Source organism: Ornithorhynchus anatinus, chromosome X1, assembly GCF_004115215.2.
Source record: "Ornithorhynchus anatinus isolate Pmale09 chromosome X1, mOrnAna1.pri.v4, whole genome shotgun sequence".
Taxonomy (NCBI): domain Eukaryota; kingdom Metazoa; phylum Chordata; class Mammalia; order Monotremata; family Ornithorhynchidae; genus Ornithorhynchus; species Ornithorhynchus anatinus.
Window position 1 is genome coordinate 3,974,540 of NC_041749.1, and position 19,792 is coordinate 3,994,331.

At 43.8% G+C, this 19,792-nt stretch overlaps 1 protein-coding gene across 2 annotated transcripts in view; it reads right to left on the reverse strand.

Moving 5' to 3' along the window:
- Positions 1-19,792, reverse strand: part of DCDC2C (doublecortin domain containing 2C) — an 82,228-nt gene that overhangs the window by 15,348 nt on the left and 47,088 nt on the right. The window contains exons 9-10 of one of the 2 annotated variants that reach the window (XM_029050041.1): positions 18,559-18,630; positions 17,117-17,262 (exon numbers count right to left, since the gene is read on the reverse strand). In XM_029050041.1, the coding sequence (XP_028905874.1) occupies positions 17,260-17,262; positions 18,559-18,630 (75 nt within the window). In that variant the 3' untranslated portion in view covers positions 17,117-17,259. Of the gene's footprint in view, positions 1-17,116; positions 17,263-18,558; positions 18,631-19,792 lie in introns of those variants that run through there. The other variant, XM_029050040.1, reaches the window with a different exon arrangement.

Here is a 19,792-nt window from a genome sequence, read left to right on the forward strand (position 1 = left end):
TAACTGCCCCACTTTGTCCAATTCGCTGCCAACTCCCTTCCCACATCCTCTCCCTAGCCTGGAACTCTCTCCCCGACCTTAACCGCCGGGCCACCGCTCTCCCCACCTTCAAAGCCTAAGGTCACATCTTCTCGAAGAGACCTTCCCCGACTAAGCGCTCCTTTCCCCTATTCACTCTCCCTTCTGCGTCATCTACCCACTTCAATCCGTGACACTTGATATTCACCCAACCCCTAGCCCCATAGCACTTATGTCCATGTCTTTAAATCATATATTATTAATTATTTATTCATATTAATGTCCATTTCCCCCTCTAGACTTTAAGCTCGTTACGGGCAGGGAACGTGACTGCTAATTCCGTTGTATCGTACTCTCCCGAGAGCTGAATACAGTGTTCCGCACATAGTAAGAGCCCAGTAAATAAGAGGGATTGATCTAACAGCCATGAAACAATTCTCTGTCGCACACTAGTCAGGCATAAGCGGCTAAAGAAAGATGGAACTATCTCTCTTTCGATGAACTAAAGTGTTTCACATTCAGTTTCATTCTGCTGTGGGAGTCTGCCTTTCCCAGCTGGAGTCAATAGCGACTTGGGTTCTTTAGGGGTGTATTAACTCTTTCAGGCCATTAGAATATCACTTAAAGGGATGTAGTAAATTTTCAAATGCATAATTCACTTCCCACAGAGATTAGTTCTAGGAAGTAGCCTTCTTAAACGGCAGGAGAGAGATGACCGGCAAATTAATCTCCATAAATCCTCAGAGAAGATAAACAAGATAAACATCGGCATCGTCGATGGAATTTATTGCGGGTTTACTGTGTGCAGAGCACTGTACTAAGCACTTGGGGGAGTATACTTAAAAAGAGCTGGCAGACACGTTTACTGTCTCTATTTTAAAGAAAGGGAAATTGAGGCAAAGTATTATGATCAATATTTTAAAAGTCGGTAAGAGAAATCGAAAGCATCTAAGGCCATTTATCTACTAGCATAATGAAGTAGTCATAGTATCAATAGTATTTATTGAGTATCCACTGGGCATAATTTTATTGCCATTGTTCTTGTCTGTTCTTGTCAGTCTGTCTCCCCCGATTAGACCGTAAGTCCGTCAAACGGCAGGGACCGTCTCTATCTGTTGCCGACTTGTTCATTCCAAGCGCTTAGTACAGTGCTCTGCACATAGTAAGCGCTCAATAAATACTATTGAATTGAATGAATACTGCACTGAACACTTGAAAAGTTCAAAAGATATGACACTTTCCTCTCCCACAAGGAGCTTCCGCTCCGAACAAGAAGCCTTCTCTGAGTGAAATCAGAATAGCTGTGTTAGCATGATGGAATTTCATCCCCATAATCAAGAGCAATTGTCGATCAATCAGTGGGCTTTTTTGGAGTGCTTACTGTGTACAGAACACTGTACAAAGAACCTGGCTGAGTATTCATTCATTTATTCGATCGTATTTATTGGTAGACATGTTCCTTGCCCGCCAGGAGGTTATAGTCTAGAAAGGAAGCTAGGCATTAAAATAAATTATAGATACGGACGTAAGTGCTGTGGAGCGGAGAGTGGAATGGGTGTTAAGTGCTTAAACGGTACAGATGCAAGCGCATGGGTGATAGAGAAGGGATGGAGAGTAGGGAAAATGAGGACTCAATCAGGGAAGGCCTCTTGGAGGAGTTATGAGTGTGGCTCAGTGGAAAGAGCCCGGGTTTGGGAGTCAGAGGTCATGGGTTCCAATCTCGGCTCTGCCACTTGTCAGCTGTGACTGTGGGCAAGTCACTTTACTTCTCTGTACCTCAGTTCCCTCATCTGTAAAATGGGGATGAAGACTGTGAGCCTCAAGTGGGACAACCTGATTACCCTGTATCTACCCCAGCACTTAGGACAGTGCTCTACACATAGTAAATGCTTAACAAATACCAGCATTATTATTATTATTAAGGTTTTGAAAGTAGAGACATTATAGTTTGTAGTATACGACTGGGTACAAAGCGTGGAAATAAGTTCTTGGGATGCCACAACAGATTTAGAAGCCTTGATTCCTGCCCTCAAAGAGCTTACAATCTAACAGGCTAGACTGACAGGAAATTAAATTACAGGTAGGAGGAAGAAATTCATTCAATAGTATTTATTGAGCGCTTACTATGTGCAGAGCACTGTACTAAGCGCTTGGAATGGACAAATCAGTAACAGATAGAGACAGTCCCCGCCCTTTGACGGGCTTACAGTCTAATCAGGTACATGTGTTACAAAAGGGTGTGAGTATCCAAATGCTTAGGTAGTGCCTAAGTGTGCATGTGCTAAAGTGGTATTTGGGGACAAGGGATGGAAAGGACCCTGTCCCTTCTTGGTTCTCCTCTTATTCTCAGTCTCCTGCTCTGCCTCCCACCCCCTACTACGGGGGGTCCCTCAAGGTTCAATCTGGGTCCCCTTCTATTCTCCATCTCCACCCACCCCCTTGGAGAATTCATTTTACTCCCACGGCTTCAACTACCACCTCTGTGCGGATGATTCCCAAATCTCCATCTCCGGCCCTGATGTCTCTCCCTCTCTGCAGTCTCACATTTCCTCCGACCATCAGGTCAACTCTACTTGAATGTTCCGCTGTCACCTCAAACTTAACACGTCCAAAACAGAACTCCTTACCTTCCCACCCAAACCCTGTCCTCCCTCTGACCTCCCCATCGCTGTTGTCGGCACCACCATCCTTCCTGCCTCACGAGCCCATAACCTAGGCTTTATCTTTGACCCTTGTCGCTCATTCAACCCAAATGGTCAATCTCACCTTGACTACTGGCTCAACCTTCACATCGCTAAAATCCACCCTTTCCACTCCATCCAAATTGCTACCACGTTGAATACCGTTTCGGCCTCCTTGCTGGCCTCGCTGTCTTCTGCCTCTCCCCACTCCAGTCCATACTTCACTCCGCTGCCCAGATGGTTCTTCTACAAAAAATGTTCCATCCATGTTTCCCCACTCCTCAAGGACCTCCAGCGGTTACCCTTCCACCTCTACATCAAAGAGAAACTCCTCACCGTCGGCTTTGAAACAATCACCTTGCTTTCTCCTACGTCACCTCACAACTCTACTACTACTACTGGAGAAGCAGCGTGGCTCAGTGGAAAGAGCACGGGCTTTGGAGTCAGGGCTCATGAGTTCGAATCCCGGCTCGGCCACTTGTCGGCTGTGTGACTGTGGGCGAGTCACTTCACTTCTCTGTGCCTCAGTTCCCTCATCTGTAAAATGGGGATGAAGACTGTGAGCCCCACGTGGGACGACCTGATTCCCCTGTGTCTACCCCAGCGCTTAGAACAGTGCTCGGCACATGGTAAGCGCTTAACAAATACCAACATTATTATTATTACTATAACCCAATTCAGACATTTCGCTCCTTTATGGGGATTAAGATTAAGATTAATGGGGATTAAGATGGTGAGCCCTATTCGGGCCAGGGACCGTATCCAACCTGATTACCTTGTATCTACTACAGGACTTGGTAAAGTGCCTGGTCCATAGAAAGTGCTTAGCAAATACCATTTTAAAAAAAACACAAAATAACACCTGATTTCATTTCTGGGGTGCTGAAATGAAGCAGGTTGGCTGACTCCTCTTGGAATATTTTTTATTAATTTAATCCATCACCCTCATACCGCACACCTCCATAAATCAGGTCCTGAAAAAGAGTTTGATGAGTTTAAGAACGACAAGTAGCTAATGCTGTCTGTTTCATTTGCAGGCATCAGTCAAAGCCTCGGATTCACTTATGAAATCGTTTGTTCAGCTTCATTATCCAATGCGTTACGGTGGATATTTTGAGTTTTGAACTAAAAGGCCAACTCTCTTTGATGAGAATTTGATTTGATTTTATGCCATAATTCTAGATCTGTGTAAAGACATCCATTTGTATATATGTTCCCTCGGTATCTGAAAGTTTCAGTGTGTAATATTCGATTCACCATGATCCCACTTAGCATTATTGATGACTTATACTTAGCTTCTGAGACTTCTACGTTGATCAATATTGACCCTGTCGGAGATGGAGGCAGTGAGAGACTCAGCTGTGGTGACAGAATGGTAGCCAGATAATAAAGAGTGAAAAGGAGTAGAGACCAACGAGGCTATGAATTTTAAACGTCGATAAAATAATCAATGTTGCATAGACTTTTAGCACAAAATTCTACGACGGAGTGCTTGATCAAAAATATCCTCGTTTTATTGGCAGTTCTGGCAATATTAATTAAATGGAAGCTTTCTCCCGCATGACCGGTGGAGCGAATAGAAACAGTAAATTTTATTATGGATTTTGGGGCACGTTTAACTTCTGTAGCTCTCTTAACCCAATATCGCCAACGGGAGTTGCACACTCACTCTAGAAATATTGGTTCTGGTTTCTGCACATTGATTTTTGGATTTATGAAAGGAAAAATTAACTGCTTGCTAATTCATTTAGCTCATTGGCTGATCATTTTTAAATATTTTTAAAGGTATATGTGACTCTCTTCTGTGCTTTTACCTTTTACTACAGAGAAATTCACCTGAGGGAATACTGAGCCTCCCACTGAAACGTTGTATCTAATTTTTAGAACCATGACCCGGTTTACTGCTACTACTACTGCTAATAATAATTATTATAGTCTTTGTTAAACCCTTACTATGTGCAATGATAATGATTATGGTATTTGTTAAATGCTTCTTATGTGCCGTGCACTGTTCTAAGCGCTGAGGTAGATACAAGTTAATCAGGTCAGACAGAGTCCCTGTCCCATATGGGGCTCACATTCTTATCCCCATTGTACAGGTGAGATATCTGAGGCACAGGAAGTGACGTGACTTGCTCAGGGTCACACAGCAAATATGTGGTGGAGCTGGGATTAGGTTCTTCTGCCTCCCAGTCTCGTGCTCTACCCACTGTCACACTGCTTCTCAAGTATTTGTTAAGCGCTTACTACATATTCAACACTGTTCTACTTGCTGGGATAGGTACAAGCTAATCAGAATGGACACAGTTCCTGCCCCTCATAAGGGCTCACAGTCTTCATCCCCATTTTACAGATGAGGGAACTGAGGCACAGAGAAGTAAAGTGACTTGCCCAAGGTCACATAGCAGATTAGTGGCGGAACTGGGATTCAAACTGAGGTCCTTCTGACTCCCAGGCTCTATCCATTAGGCCACTCTGCTTTTGTGAACACAGAAACTGGTCATTCTGGCTATGCTAGATTTCTAATACACCCAAATCTCCTGTATTACGGCTCAATCTGGCAAGAAAATAGCCATATTCCAGGTGGGGCCTTGTGACTGCAGATCAACTGGAGGTGATGGTGAAAAAACAGATGAAAAATTCCTCGTTACTCAGATACTCTCAATCATTTGTGCATGTCATAGTTTGGGGAATTTAGAATTCCAACAAGATCCTTAAAAGAGAGCCGAGAGAGAAATCAATTTCTCACATTTCAGTGTTTACTCCAGCCTTCTTGGACTTGAGCCTATTTCTTACATTTAGCCACATGACACCAGAGGCAAGAGATGGAAGGGGAAGAAGAAGAAAAGAGAAAGGAAAAGGGAAGGACCCAGGACTGTGAGAGAGAGTTAGAGATTTGACTGATTCCATTTGCTAATTTGATTCGATTTTCAGCCATGCCGTTGGTCCAAGGGGAAAAACTCTGCTCTGGCCATCCAGAGACCTGGGTTCGAGACACAGTTCCACCTGTTTGGTCTGGTCCATCGGGGGAAGGTTTTCTGAACCAACTTTCCAACGTTGTTCCACGAGGTATACGGACCTGAGAATGACAGTGGCTCCGAGCCAGCCACTAGCACTAGAATCATTTCTTGCACTCAGGTTGTCAATCCTGAAGGGTTTTTCTTAATGGCATTTAATAATAGTTGTGGTATTTGTTAATGTGTCAGACAATATACTAAGGGCTGAGGTATACATGAGAAAATTGGGATGAACCCAGTCCCAGTCCCACATAGGGCTCACAGTTGTAATCCCCATCTTTCCAACGAGGGAACTGAGGCACAGAGAAGTTAAGCGACTTGCCCTAGATCACACGGCAGGTGAGTGGAGGAGTGGGGATTAGAACACAGTTCCTCTGACTCCAATGTCTGTGCTCTTTCTACTAGGCCAGATGTGTATATATCTATAATTTCATTTATTTGTATTGATGCCAATTTACTTGCTTTGATGTCTCTCAAAACTGTAAACCCGCTTTGAGCAGGGATTGTCTCTATTGCTGAATTGTACTTTCCAAGAGCTTACTTAGTACAGTGTTCTGCACGCAGTCAGCACTCAATAAATACAATTGAATGAATGAATGAATGAATGAATGAATAAATGAATGCCACTTATTAAATAAAAGTCAAGGATGTCACCCAAGTTCTGGGGTTCTGGGACAAGGAGAATTGCGAAGGATAGGAGGAGAACTGTGTTTAGGAGCACAACCCTTGGAGGCAGAGGACCTTGGTCCTAGTCTTAGTTTCACCACTTGTCTGCTGTGTGACTTTAAGCAAGTGATTAACTTCTCTGTGCCTCAGTTATCTCACCTGTAAAATGGGGAATTAAGACTGTGAGCCCCATGTGGGTCAGGGACTGTCCAATCCGATGATCTTGTATCTACCCCAGCTCTTAGTCCAGTGCCTGGAACTTCATAATTAGCCAGTAGCATTAAAAAAAAAAGGAAGGAGTTCTTTTTTTACCCATTTGAGTTTTTAAGATGCCCACAAGTGATCCATGTGATGATGTCCTGGAGGCAGAAGGAAATGTGAGAACGGAAGACAGCTGAGAAGGTAGGTTAGGGCATCATCCACATGGAGGTTGTAGCGGAAACCAAGCAAGTGGAGGAGTTTGCCAAGAGAATGAGTATAAAACTAAAAGAGTAGAGGACCCAGAAGAGAAATGTGTGGAGTTCCCCCAGCTAAAAGGTGAAAGGACGATGAAGAACCAGCAAAGGAGACTGATGATGAGCGGCAGAGTGGTCTAGTGGATAGAGTACAGGCCTGGGAGTCAGAAGGACCTGGGTTCTAATCCCAGCCCTTCCCCTTGCCTGTTGTAAGAAGTTGTGTTAACTTCTTCTCTGTGTTATGTGCTTATAAATACCATTTTTTTTTAAATGAACATTTCTAGAATGCCTGGAATTTGAGATGGGGAGAATGTAGACAGAACATTGGAGCCTTCTTGATTTGACAGCTCAAACTTAACAATCTCCAGCTCTTCCCTCATTCCAAGCCCACCTAAAATGTCATCTCCTCTATGAAGCCCTCCCACCTTAATCCTCATCTCACCCGTCATAACGACTCAGCCGTCTCCCGTCTAGTACTGAAACATATGTAAAACAAGTGTACAATCCATTATTGTCAGCTGTGTGACTGTGGGCATGTCACTTTACTTCTCTGTGCCTCAGTTCCCTCATCTGTAAAATGGGGATGAAGACTGTGAGCCTCACATGGGACAACCTCATTCCCCTGTATCTACCCCAGCGCTTAGAACAGTGTTCTGCATGTAGTAAGCGCTTAACAAACACCAACATTGTTATTATTATTATGATTTACTCCAGTCACTTTATTAATAGGTGTGCTTATGCCCGTCTTCGCCCATTAGACTGTAAACTCTTCGTGGGTCGTGTGCTCCTATTTCATTTTCCCAAGCTCCTAGTACAGTGCATTACACCCAGTGGGTGCTCAGCAAATACCAATATCATTACGAGAAAGGGCAGAAAAATTGTCTTTAGCGGGCTGACCGCATGACTTCCTCTGAAATCCATCTTAGAGCACTCGTTTGGAGTTCTAGTTTATGTTTACCATTCCCAGGCTCTTATACAATTCTGCTTCAGTGCACCCTTAATCCGAGTCCTCAATCAAGTGAATTTAATACCGTCGTAAGAGCAGCGCCGAAATTTATTGAAAATAATCCTCACATTTTAATCACCTATGCGAAGACTTTCAATGCCTGACTCTGTGTGAGCAGAATGTATGAGATGAAACAAGCAAGTCAAATACCATTAACCAGAATTATAGTTCTTATTTCAGTCAATGCCAGAATTTCTAAAATGTGGGTTTTCTCTCTCATCATTTTCATTAACACTTTCCTGGAGCTTGATTCTTTGCCACAACTTGGCTTAACACCTCGAGTTCAAAAGTTATTTATAATTCAAACGCATAAACTACAGTAAAAGCAATTTAACATCACCAAGTATCCTGAAGATATTTGGGTAGCAAATAATCCAGAGGAGTGTGCAAATCTGATCTCCTACTTATCCTCGACCTCCTCCCACTACATCCCAGCTGATATGCTTCTTTCCTCCGAAGCCAATACAGTAGTCATAAAGTAATATGAGTTTGATGCCCAAGAATCACGATGTGAATTCGGAGTCTAGTTTATCTGACTAGTAAGAAATTATCCTCGCTCTATTCTTCACAGGTCAAAATGTGTCCTGTTCTGCCCAGAAGGGACCCAGAGATGAACTGCAAACGTCATCATCTTTATAACGATAACAATGATAACTGTGGTATTTGTTAAGCACTTGCTGTGTGCCGAGTACTGTACTAAGCGCTGGGGTAGATACAAGATAATCACATCCCGCATGTGCTCCCCATCTTAAGTAGGAGGGAGAACAGGTATTAAATCCCCATTTTGCATATGAGGGAGTGAAGTGACTTACCCAAGGTCACGCAGCAGACAAGTGGCAGAGCTGGGATTAGAACCCAGGACCTCTGATTCAGGTTCTTTCCAGTAAGTCACACTACTTCTCAAATATGACTCAAGGGTCAGATAATGACTCCCCGAAGCCTCAAAGCCTTATTGAAGGCCCATCTCCTCCGAGAGGCCTTCCCTGACTAAACCCTCATTTCCTTTTCTCTCGCTCCCTTCTGCATCACCCTGATTCGTTCCCTTTATTCACCAGTCTCCCACGCCCAACCTCAGCCCCACAGCACTTATGTAAATATCCATAATTTACTTATTTATATAGGGGGGATACAAGGTGATCAGGTTATCCCACGTGGGGCTCACAGTATTAATCCCCATTTCACAGATGAGGTAACAGAGGCACGGAGAAGTTAAATGACTTGCCCAAGTTCACACAGCTGACAAGCGGCAGAGCCGGGATTCGAACCCATGACCTCTGACTCCCAAGCCCGGGCTCGTTCCACTGAGCCATGCTGCTTCTCATTGTCTCTCTCCACCTCTAGCCTGTAAGCTTGTTGTGGACAGGGAATGTGTCTGTTATTTTGTACGCTCCCAAGCTCTTAGCTCAGTGCTCTGCACATAGTAAGCATTCAATAAAGATGATCGTTAGAAAAGTGAATCCAGGGGGAAATGCTGTTGCTTCACCCACTGAACAAAAGTCAAAGGACTGACTTAAACCTCTTTGGAAATTTGAAGACCTTCCCAACAGGAATAAACACAAGAAAATGGGCTTCTATTAAAGCAGGACTAATTTGGGTTGGATTTAGGAAAACACTGCTTGACTAGAAAGGTGAACAGACACCGGAGTCATGGGGCTAAAAGACAGAGGGGCTAGAAAATCCCACAGAGCCGCTTTAAAAAAGAAATGACATTTGTTAAGCACTTACCATAGGCACTGTACGAAGTACTGAGGTAGATACAAAATAATCAGGTTGGACACAGTCCATATCCTACATGGGACTCACAGTCTTGATCCCTGTTTTGCAGATGAGGGAACTGAGGCACAGAGAAGTTAAGTGACTTGCCTGAAGTCACTCAGCAGACAAGTGGTGGATCTGGGATTAGAACCCAGGTCTTCTGACTCCCAGGTCCCTGCTCTTTCAACTAGACCATGCCGTTTCTTCAGTCTATAGTTCTATGATTTTGATTCTTAATAATGATGTCGGTATTTGTTAAGCGCTTACTCTGTGCAGAGCACCGTTCTAAGCGCTGGGGAGATACAGGGTCATCAGGTTGTCCCACGTGAGGCTCACAATTAATCCCCATTTTACAGATGAGGGAACTGAGGCCCAGAGAAGTGAAGTGACTTGCCCACAGTCACACAGCTGACAAGAGGCAGAGCTGGGATTCGAACCCATGATTCTTAGCTCTTGACTACTAGAGAGAAAGACGAGATCGAGGTACGGAGGGTGGGTTGATATTGATTGTAGGAGGAAATAAAGAAGATAGGAGGGGGCGAGGCGATTAAGGTCTTTAAAGCGGTTGGTAAGGAATTTCAGTTGGATGAGGAGGTGGATGGGTAACCACTGGACGTTCTTGAGGAGAGGGGAGACGTGAACTGAAAGTTTTTTAGAAAAGCGTTCCGGGCATCAGAGTGAAGTGTGGAGTGGAGTGGGGAGAAAAAGGAGGCAGGGAGGTCAGCAAGGAGGCTGATGCAGAAGTCAAGGTGGGATAGGATAAAAGAACCAAAACAGAGATAAAGCCACTGTCTGAGACTTCAAGGGTCTTCTAAAATCAAGCAACTAGAATATTCTACCCAAGCAATTCAGAGATAGCCCAACCAAATCTGCCCACGATTTAAAATTTAAAAAAAAAAAAAACAACTAAAAGGCAATTTGCTTTTAAGCCCCTTTCCATTAAAATGAAAGACGACTCTGCTTAGCAATCTTCAAGCCTAGTCAACTGGACATAATCTAAATACGGAAATCTATTGAATGCATTATACAAAATTATATCCTGAAATTGAATATGCAAAGTACCTAAGACCGTGACTTAAGTGCACAATCTTGTGTTATACTGTCAGTACCAATGGGACAGCTTTTTGGTGTCGTATTCTGTCACTTTCCAGGGAGATGGGATCAAGAGCGGATATTTGGGAGAGAGAGGGGAAGATAATAGTAATAATCGTAAGTGCATTCTTTCCCGACTCTGCCCCTTGTCAGCTGTGTGACTGTGGGCAAGTCACTTCACTTCTCTGTGCCTCAATTCCCTCATCTGTAAAATGGGGATGAAGACTGTGAGCCTCACGAGGGACAACCTCATTCCCCTGTATCTACCCCAGCATTTAGAACAGTGCTCTGCATGTAGTAAGCACTTGCCAAATACCAGCATTATTATTCTTATTATTTCCTAAAAACAATAGCAGTAGTTTTGACTGAGAGCATTTTCAGCTGTACTAGATGCTCTGTTCAACGCACTGTATTAGACACTTGGGAAGCACAGGGCAGAAATAACACATCGCATCCCCAAGAGAGCTTGAAATCTAATGGAAAAAAAAACCCCAAAAATCACTTTAGCATTTAAAAGTAACAATTAAAATTGAAACAATTTTTAGACTCCAAATTCCCTTGAAGGAAGTGGAGCTGTATTACAAAAATGGAACACCTTTCAAAAACAATTTGATCTCCTCCCTGTGGAAGAACGTTGCTCAGCCGAAGCTGACACCTTGTCCATCCAATAAAGACTTTTAAGAGAACTTTCTTTCTGCTTTCGGTGTCTGTTGCTACCTCACGAATCCGCAGCGTAATGGAGAGGTTTTGAAACCGCATCTTTTTGGCCAAGCTGAACTCCATTAGCATAGTTGTTAGAAAGGAGACCTATAACAAATCAGGGCTGTTGTCTAATGCATTGACCCCAGCGCTTAATACAGTCCCTGGCACATAGTGAGTGCTTAACAAATATCACAATTATTATTATTATCACTACTAAAGGAGATTTTACTTGGCAAATTTCTCAACGCCTTTCAGAGGGAATCGTGACACCTATTACCACACACCTTAATGGTTTCCAATTTCTCTGAGTTTTATTTTCGACTCTGGGATGGGGTAGAGGGTGAAAGCACCAGAGATTATATTAATAACAATCCCAGCCTGTTTTCATTTGCTTTCCATCAAATTGCATCAAGCTCATTAGCATCAATGCCTCTCCCTAACGGAAGAAACAGAGTTATGTATGCGTTGATAACTTTCAGGATCTTCAGAGGCTCCTTTTTTTTGTGGACGTAAAAGCATGCCACGATCAGCTGTTCCAGAAGTGAATTTTTTATTTTTTCCAAAAGCATCATTCATTCATTCGATCATATTGATTGAGTGCTTACTGTGTGCAAAGCACTGTACGAAGCGCTTAGGAGAGTGCAATATCAAACACGATCCCTGACCATGAGGTAACAGCCAAGAGCCACATGAGCCAAATAATTGTTCAGCTCCCAACAGTCCTGAAATCAGTGAAGCCACTTAGATTTGATTCAGGACCAGGAGGAGGACAGAGAAGAGGAATAATAGGAATATTTGTTGAGCCCCTATTGAGTACAATCCACTATATTATGTGCCTGGGAAAGTACAATAGCATCCCAAGACCATTCCCTGCCCTCAAGGAGCTTCCCATCTAACAGAACTGATAAAGATAAAAACGTCTATAAGTATTGGAATCAGAAAGAATGAAGTAATCGCCGGACCGAATAATAATAATAATAATGTTGGTATTTGTTAAGCGCTTACTATGTGCAGAGCAATGTTCTAAGCGCTGGAGTAGATACAGGGTAATCAGGTTGTCCCACCTGAGGCTCACAGTGTGCATCCCCATGAGGTACACATGAGGTACTGAGGTACAGATGAGGTAACTGAGGCCCAGAGAAGTTATACGCACATACAGGCACCCAAGTGCTAATGATGGGTATAAACATCGTATAACTGGTATAAACAGGGAAATAACTGGAGGTGAATGTTGGGTGACATGACTCATTTGCTGGTAACCAAATGGGGAAGACTTGCAGGAGGAGGGGGAATTTTAGGAGGGCTCAGCGGAGAAAAAGGCTGTCAACTGGTCCATCACATTTGGGGGAGAGTTTCAGTTCTGCCCAAACTTCCAGAAGGAATCACCTCAACTCATCCCTATTCCTAGGACACAAGGGGGATCCAGTTGGCTCCAAGGGCCCCTGCTACGAAGAACAGTGGGGAGAGAAATGGGGGGAGGAAGATGGTGGTAACAGCATCCACTGCCCACCAGGAGTGAAGCCGGAGAGAGCACGGGCCTGGGAGTCAGAAGACCTGGGTTCTAATCCCTGCTCTGCCATTTGCCTGCTGCGTGACCTAGGACAAGTTTCGCTTTGCTTCTCTGTGCTTCAGTTCATTCATCTGTAAAATGAGGGTTAAGATCATCAACCCCATGTGGAACAGGAACTGTGTCCATCCTGATTAGCTTGCATCCATCCCAGCGTTTAGCCCAGTGCCTGGCACATAGTAATCACGGAAAAAAAAAATAGATTGGGTTGACTGGCCCCACTTTAGTCCCTGTTCTGCATTAGCGGACTTAATCCCCGTTTTACAGATGAGGTAACAGAAGCACAGAGAAGAGAAGCGACTTGCCGAATGTCACACAGCCAACAAGTGGAAGATCCGGGATCAGGACGCCGGGATCCTCCGACACCCAGGTCTGTTCTCTTTCCATTAGGCCATGCTGCTTCTCATGACTATTCATGATTACTTATTGAACACCCACTGTAAACTAATCACTTTCTCATTAACAGCATCTCCTCTGAAAAAAATCTAGTCTTGGAACGATTACCACGCCTGCTTTACTCTCATTTCATTTTTCCATTGAAAGAGCAGAGAAATCAAAGTACAAAGAGTAAGAGGCTGGCAGGCATTTTTGTTAGTTTGCAAGCATTAAAGTGGCTTGCCATCAATGTAATTAGAAGGGGATGAAAAAGGGAAATATGATTTTCATCTTTATTATCTCACAGTGGGGTTATTCAAATTAGTTAATTAATGCTGATAAAAATCTAGTTTAAGAGACAAAAAAGAATGCTACAAGTGCCTAATTTGGTCAGGGTTGATTAGGAATGGTTAATTGATGCTGGTAAAACCTTCTGAAGGTGAAAAGCACCTTTTAAAATATTATTTTATCTCCGATCCTTCTGAAATGAAAGCAAAACCCTTACAGCCCAGATAGCTCTGTGCCCCCGAGAGTAAGTCACAAAGTGAAATTGCAAATCATCTCCGCTTCTTAATGACAAGCAAGCAGAACACACATTCCTATAGCTGTGCACCTTCATACTCTTCAGAAGCACCATCTATAAAGTAATGGAGAGGCAGTGTGGCCTAGTGGAAAGGGCATGCGTCTGGTAGTCACGAGACTTGGGTTCTAGTCCCGGCAAAGCCACTGGTCAACTGTGCGACCTTGGGCAATTCACAGTTTCTTCGGTCCTCGGTTCCCCGGTCTTTAAAAGCTCACAGTGGCCAGGGAATATATCCGATGTTATATCGTACTCTCCCAAACACTTATTACAGTGTTTTGCAATGAATAAATAATAAATGCATTATTTAATACATCTCAATCTCAATAAATCTCAATAAATACGATTGAGTAATTGAATGGATGTAGTGAGGATAAATTACCCCTTCTCTCTGCCTCTTAGGCTGCAGGTCCCGTGTGAGATAGCAACTCTGTCCAATCTCATCATCTTGAACCAAGCCATGATATCAATCCATCAGTGGTATTCACTGAGAGCTTACTACGTGCAGGGCACTGAGCTAAGCACTTGGGCGAGTACAACAGCGTGGCTCAGTGGAAAGAGCACAGGCTTTGGAGACAGAGGTCATGGGTTTGAATCCCGGCTCGGCCACTTGTCAGCTGTGTGACTTTGGGCAAGTCACTTCACTTCTCTGTGCCTCAGTCACCTCATCTGTAAAATGGGGACTAAGACTGTGAGCCCCACGTGGGACAACCTGATTCCCCCGTGTCTACCCCAGCGCTTAGAACAGTGCTCGGCACATAGTAAGCGCTTAACAAATACCAACATTATTATTATTATTATTATTACAACACAACTGAAGTAGCAGACACATGGCTTAACCATAACAAACTTACACAGAAGTAGCAATAAGAAGGAGAAGAATACTATTTGTTTAGTGCTTACTATGTGTCAAACACCATGCTAAGTGCTCAGGTAGATACGACATAAGCAGAATGGACACAGGTGGGGTCACAGTCAAGAGGGAGGGGAGAACAGGCACTGAATCCCCATTTTATAAATGAGGAAACTGAGGCCCAGTACTTCTAAGAGACTTGCCCAAGGTCACCCAGCAGGCAAGTCTGCCGGGCCGACTTTAGAACCGAGGTCATCCGGCTCCCAGTTCTCTGCCCTTTCCAGCTGCTGAGCACAGTGCTCGGCATGGAGTACACACTGAATAAATACCATCGGTATTACTTTCCTGAAAGCACTTTGCATCCTCTCAGCTAGAATGTGCTACGTAGCTCCCGCCAAGTCACCATATCCAGGAGGATGGAGGTAAGGACGAGACTCATTTTTCAAGTATCCACCTTGAGGCACCTCCAAGTGATTAAACAACTTTTTCAGAGCACGGTGTGGGTTCTGATTCGGAATTTTTTCTGAGTTGGAGTTGTGGGTAGCCCCGAATGAAGTTCAGCTTCTAAACGGGACAACCATCCAGCTCCCCAAACTCTACATTTTTGCTCACAAAGTTGCCTGCCCCTTCCTGCCACTGAAAGAAAAATGTTGGCTTCAAAGACCACCTCTCCTGAGTGAGAACTGGTATAGTGATAACTGTAGTGGTGGTTATTAGTAGTATTTGTATCTACCGAGCATCTTCTGAAGTGGATTTCAATGCATTATAATAGGCGGTGAGAAAGCGACTGATTGATCAAAATGGCACATTTCCAAACAACAGTGTGCAGTTGAATAAACAGATATGCAATATTTCTGAGCTTGGATAAAAATGACTTTATAAGCGGTGGAATTGACTGGTAAGTTTTTACAGCTTTGGGAAATGAACTGAGGAAGGCTTGTTGTAGAAGGTGGGATTTCAGGAAAGGAATGTGGAGAGAGCTATGAGCTGTCAGATTTGGGGAGGGAAACGTGTGAGAGAGGGGTTTTAGATAAAAATATAAAGTAAAATGGTGATTTTCTTCAATGGATGCAAGGAGGGGCGATTCATAAGTTAATATCATTTGAACCATAATTCATCTTGTGTGCTACCAAAACAATGGTGAGGAGTTTCTGTTTGATATGGAGGTCGATAGGCAACCACTGGAGATCTGGGGGGGAGGTCGGGCGGGAATGACATGTCCTGAATGTTTTCACAGAAAGATGATCTGGGCAGCAAAGTGAAGTATGGACTGGAGTGGGGAGAGACAGGAGGCTGGGAGGTCAGCAAGGAGGTTGATGTAGTAATCTAGGTGGGATATGATGAGCGACTATACTAACGTGTTAGTGATTTTGATGGAGAGGAAAGGGCAGATCTTGGCGATGTTGTGAAGGTGGGATGACAGGATTTAGTAATGGATGGAATATGCCGGTTGAATGACAGAGGAGTCACGGATAATGTCAAGGTTATAGGCTTGAGAGACAGGAAGGATGGTGATGTCGTCTACAGTAATGGGAAAGTCTGGGGGAGACAGGGTTTGGATGGGAGGATAAGGAGCTCTGTTTTGGAAATTTTAAGTCTGAGGTGACAGGAGGACCAAGTAGAGATATTCAAAGGCACGAGGAGATACAAGGCTGGAGAGAAGAAAGATCAGGGGAGGAGATGTAGATTTGGGTATCATCCACACAGAGGAGGTAGGAGTAGGAAATGGGAGTGAATGAGTTCTCCAAGGGAGTGGGCGCAGATGGAGAATGGAAGGAGCGGAGTGTGCGGGCCGGGCTGGAGGAGAGAAGGGAGGTGAGGTCGGAGGGGGCAAGGGGATGGACAGCTTAGAAGCCAAGGGGGAGGAGTTTTCGATTCATGTGAAGGTTGACGGGCAACCACTGGAGATTTTTGAGGAGGGGGGTGACATGCCCAGAGCATTTCTGTGGAAAGATCATCCAGGGCAGCAGAGTGAAGTAGTACAGTGGTTTGCAAGTAGTAAGCACTCAATAAATACCATTGATTTATTGAGTGCTCTAAAGTTCTTCCCGATCCCCTTTCCCACTGGACTTGTTGGACTCCGTCCTGTTCTACCATTTTGTCTTTATGCTATTTCATTTTTCCTACTCGTTCTGTCTCCAAACCCCATCCCACCCTATTTTTAGACTGTGAGTTCCTTGCAGGCAGGTAACTCAATCTAACGATCCCCCGTGTATTTTTTCCGAGCAGTTAGTGTGATACTCTGTATGCAGTGAGCACTTAATAAATATTATTAATACTATTAAATCTGGATTCTGGGTTAAAGAAAAAGGACTCCAGGCCAAAAGAAAAAAAAATTCCACAACCGAGTTAGGAAAAATAACTTACTCTATTCTTTCAATGAACTGTGTGTTGGTTTGAATTCAATAAAACTTCCTCGAGTCATATCTTTTGTGTCAGAGATTACTTGGTGGTATTGACACCGAGAAGAACATATAATCCTGCTCGCTGTGTTACTGCAACATACAGAATGTTGATATTATGTTACATCTCAAAATAGGATAGAGGAACCTGAAAACAAATGTTAAACTCTCCAGGTATTGGATATTTTCCATTCGTCTCTACTGCCATCTAAAGAGCAGGTATAATCTAAAAACTCCTACGATTTCACAGAGTAACGTGTAGAGTTTCCCCTGATCAAAATCTGTGAATATTTTCAATGCGTGTTTACACAGGACCACCTACATGTTCGGGTTTGCTCTCGTTGAAACCAGAGACTAAACCCCTGACCTGTCATTTGAAACTTGATTTTCGGGCCAGGAATTGGTTAAAATCTACAGTGGAATCTGTACTTTGGTTTACCCACTTTCCCCCAAACATGAATCGATGCAGGCCAAAATGGGATGTGCCCTCTTAAGGAAAAAAAAAGTCTATCCGGCAATAGAAAATGACCTGAGTTCATTTAAAAATTAATGGTATTTTTTGACTGCTAACTGTATGCAGAGGACTGTATTAAGTGCTTGAAAGAGTACAATAAGGTTGCTAGACATGATCCCTGCCCTCAAGAAGCCTACAATCTAGCGGGGGTAGTATGAGATTAAAATAAAAGGCGAAGCAGAACTGTATAAGAATATCAATCATTCAGTGATACTTATTGAGCACTTCCTGAGGGTGGGCACTGTAATAAGCACTTGGGTGTGTACAGTACAACAGAGTTGGTAGATATGATCCTTGCCCACAGAGAGCTAACAATCTAAAGGGGGAGAGAGATATTTAAATAGATGCAGCTTAGGGCAAATAGTAGAGATTCAGAATATTCACATAAATCTGTGGGAGTGGAGTAACAAGGGATTACGGGCATGGGAGTCAGAGGGCGTGAGTTCTAATCCCGGCTCCACCACTCACCAGCTGTGTGACTTTGGGCAAGTCACTAAACTTGTCTGTGCCTCATTTCCCTCATCTGTAAAATGGGGATTAAAATCGTGACCCCCACATGGGACAACCTGGTGATTTGTATCTTACCCCAGCGCTTAGAACACTGCTTGGCACATAGTAAATTCTTAACAAAGACCATCAATGTCATCATCATTACGGGGTATGGTTCCAGGTGCAGAAGGGGCACAGAAAGGAAGAAGAACTGGGTGAGTTGATGATAAATTATTCAGGGAAGGCTCCCTGGAGGACTCTCAAGTTAGTATATATTGTCCCTTTTCCTTCCACTACCTGCCAACCCTTGGGATTTGAGGAATATATCAAAGTTGCCAGAGAATTGTCATTTGCTCCAAAATAGTAAGGAAACCAACCAGACTCACCTTCTTGTCGCCGCTAGGAGTGGCAACCGCCTCACTGGTGTATTCTTCTTCTTTTATCATCTCAGCTGGCATCTGGAGGGGGAAAAAAATGTTCCTTTTAGATGGAAAACCTGCTAAAAAATAGGTTACTTAATCGAGACGATTTTACGTGTCTAGGTTCCTTAGAAATGCAAGTGAGTGCCTATTCTGGATACCACTACGGGCACAACAGAATTGTCCAATTTTCCACAGAAAATACTCGAGAGACGCCGTAACATTTTGGCTGTCAAAATAATGACGCTCCTCCCAGAGCCTTAATGAGGACGAAGCATCTGAAGACACATCATGCAGCCTTTTACAGACATAAAATCCAGGTTTCCCTTCTAGAGATGCCCGTGGCCAGCAGCCCTGATTTAGTTATTTTACATAGGCCGTTCCTGTGGGAATCCAACCTGCTACTTTGCTTTTTCCTTCAACAGACAGTGTTTGATGAGTCTTTTGTTTGAGTGAAATGCCTGGCTGATCCCATTCCTCTCACCCCAGTGAATCCATAGTTCTTCATTTGTTTTTACCCATCTTTCATGGCTCATCAGAGCTCTGAGGAGAAGAGCGAAGGCTGATTATTGGCTCTTCCCCCTGGCTCAAGGCAACACATCACTTTTAACCGAACACTCCACCGTTGGGATGAATTGGATGGTGTCAATGGGCCGTCTAAAGGTGGGACCACCAGAGCTAGGCTACTGCCCACAATGACCCTTGAGTTTGCTGCGAAGACAGAATTTCGTTTCTTCTTAGCAATCGACTTCTTATTTACGAGTTCTACTTTGGAACCGAGCTATTACTGGGTGATTCATCTTGCTTCCAGGAGTGATCCTGGGATGAATTCCAGGAATAGAGTTCTCCCTATATTGACCCTTTCCAAGGTCCAGAGAGGTTAAATGAGAAGGAGGAGGAGGAGGAGAAGGGAGGATATTGTTTTTGGTTGGTTGGTTTTTGTATGGCACTCGTTAAGTGTGCTTACTATGTGCCAGGCACTATACTAAGTGCTAGGAAGATTCAGGCTAATCAGGTTGGACACAGTCCATCTCCCTCATGGGGCTCACAGTTTTAATCCCCATTTTATAGATGAGGTAACTGAGGCCCAGAGAAGTGAAGTGACTTACACAAGGTCACACAGCGGACAGGTGGCAGAGCCGGGAATAAGACCTAGGTCCCTCGGACTCTTAGCTTCAGCAGAAAAGTAACATAAGCATTA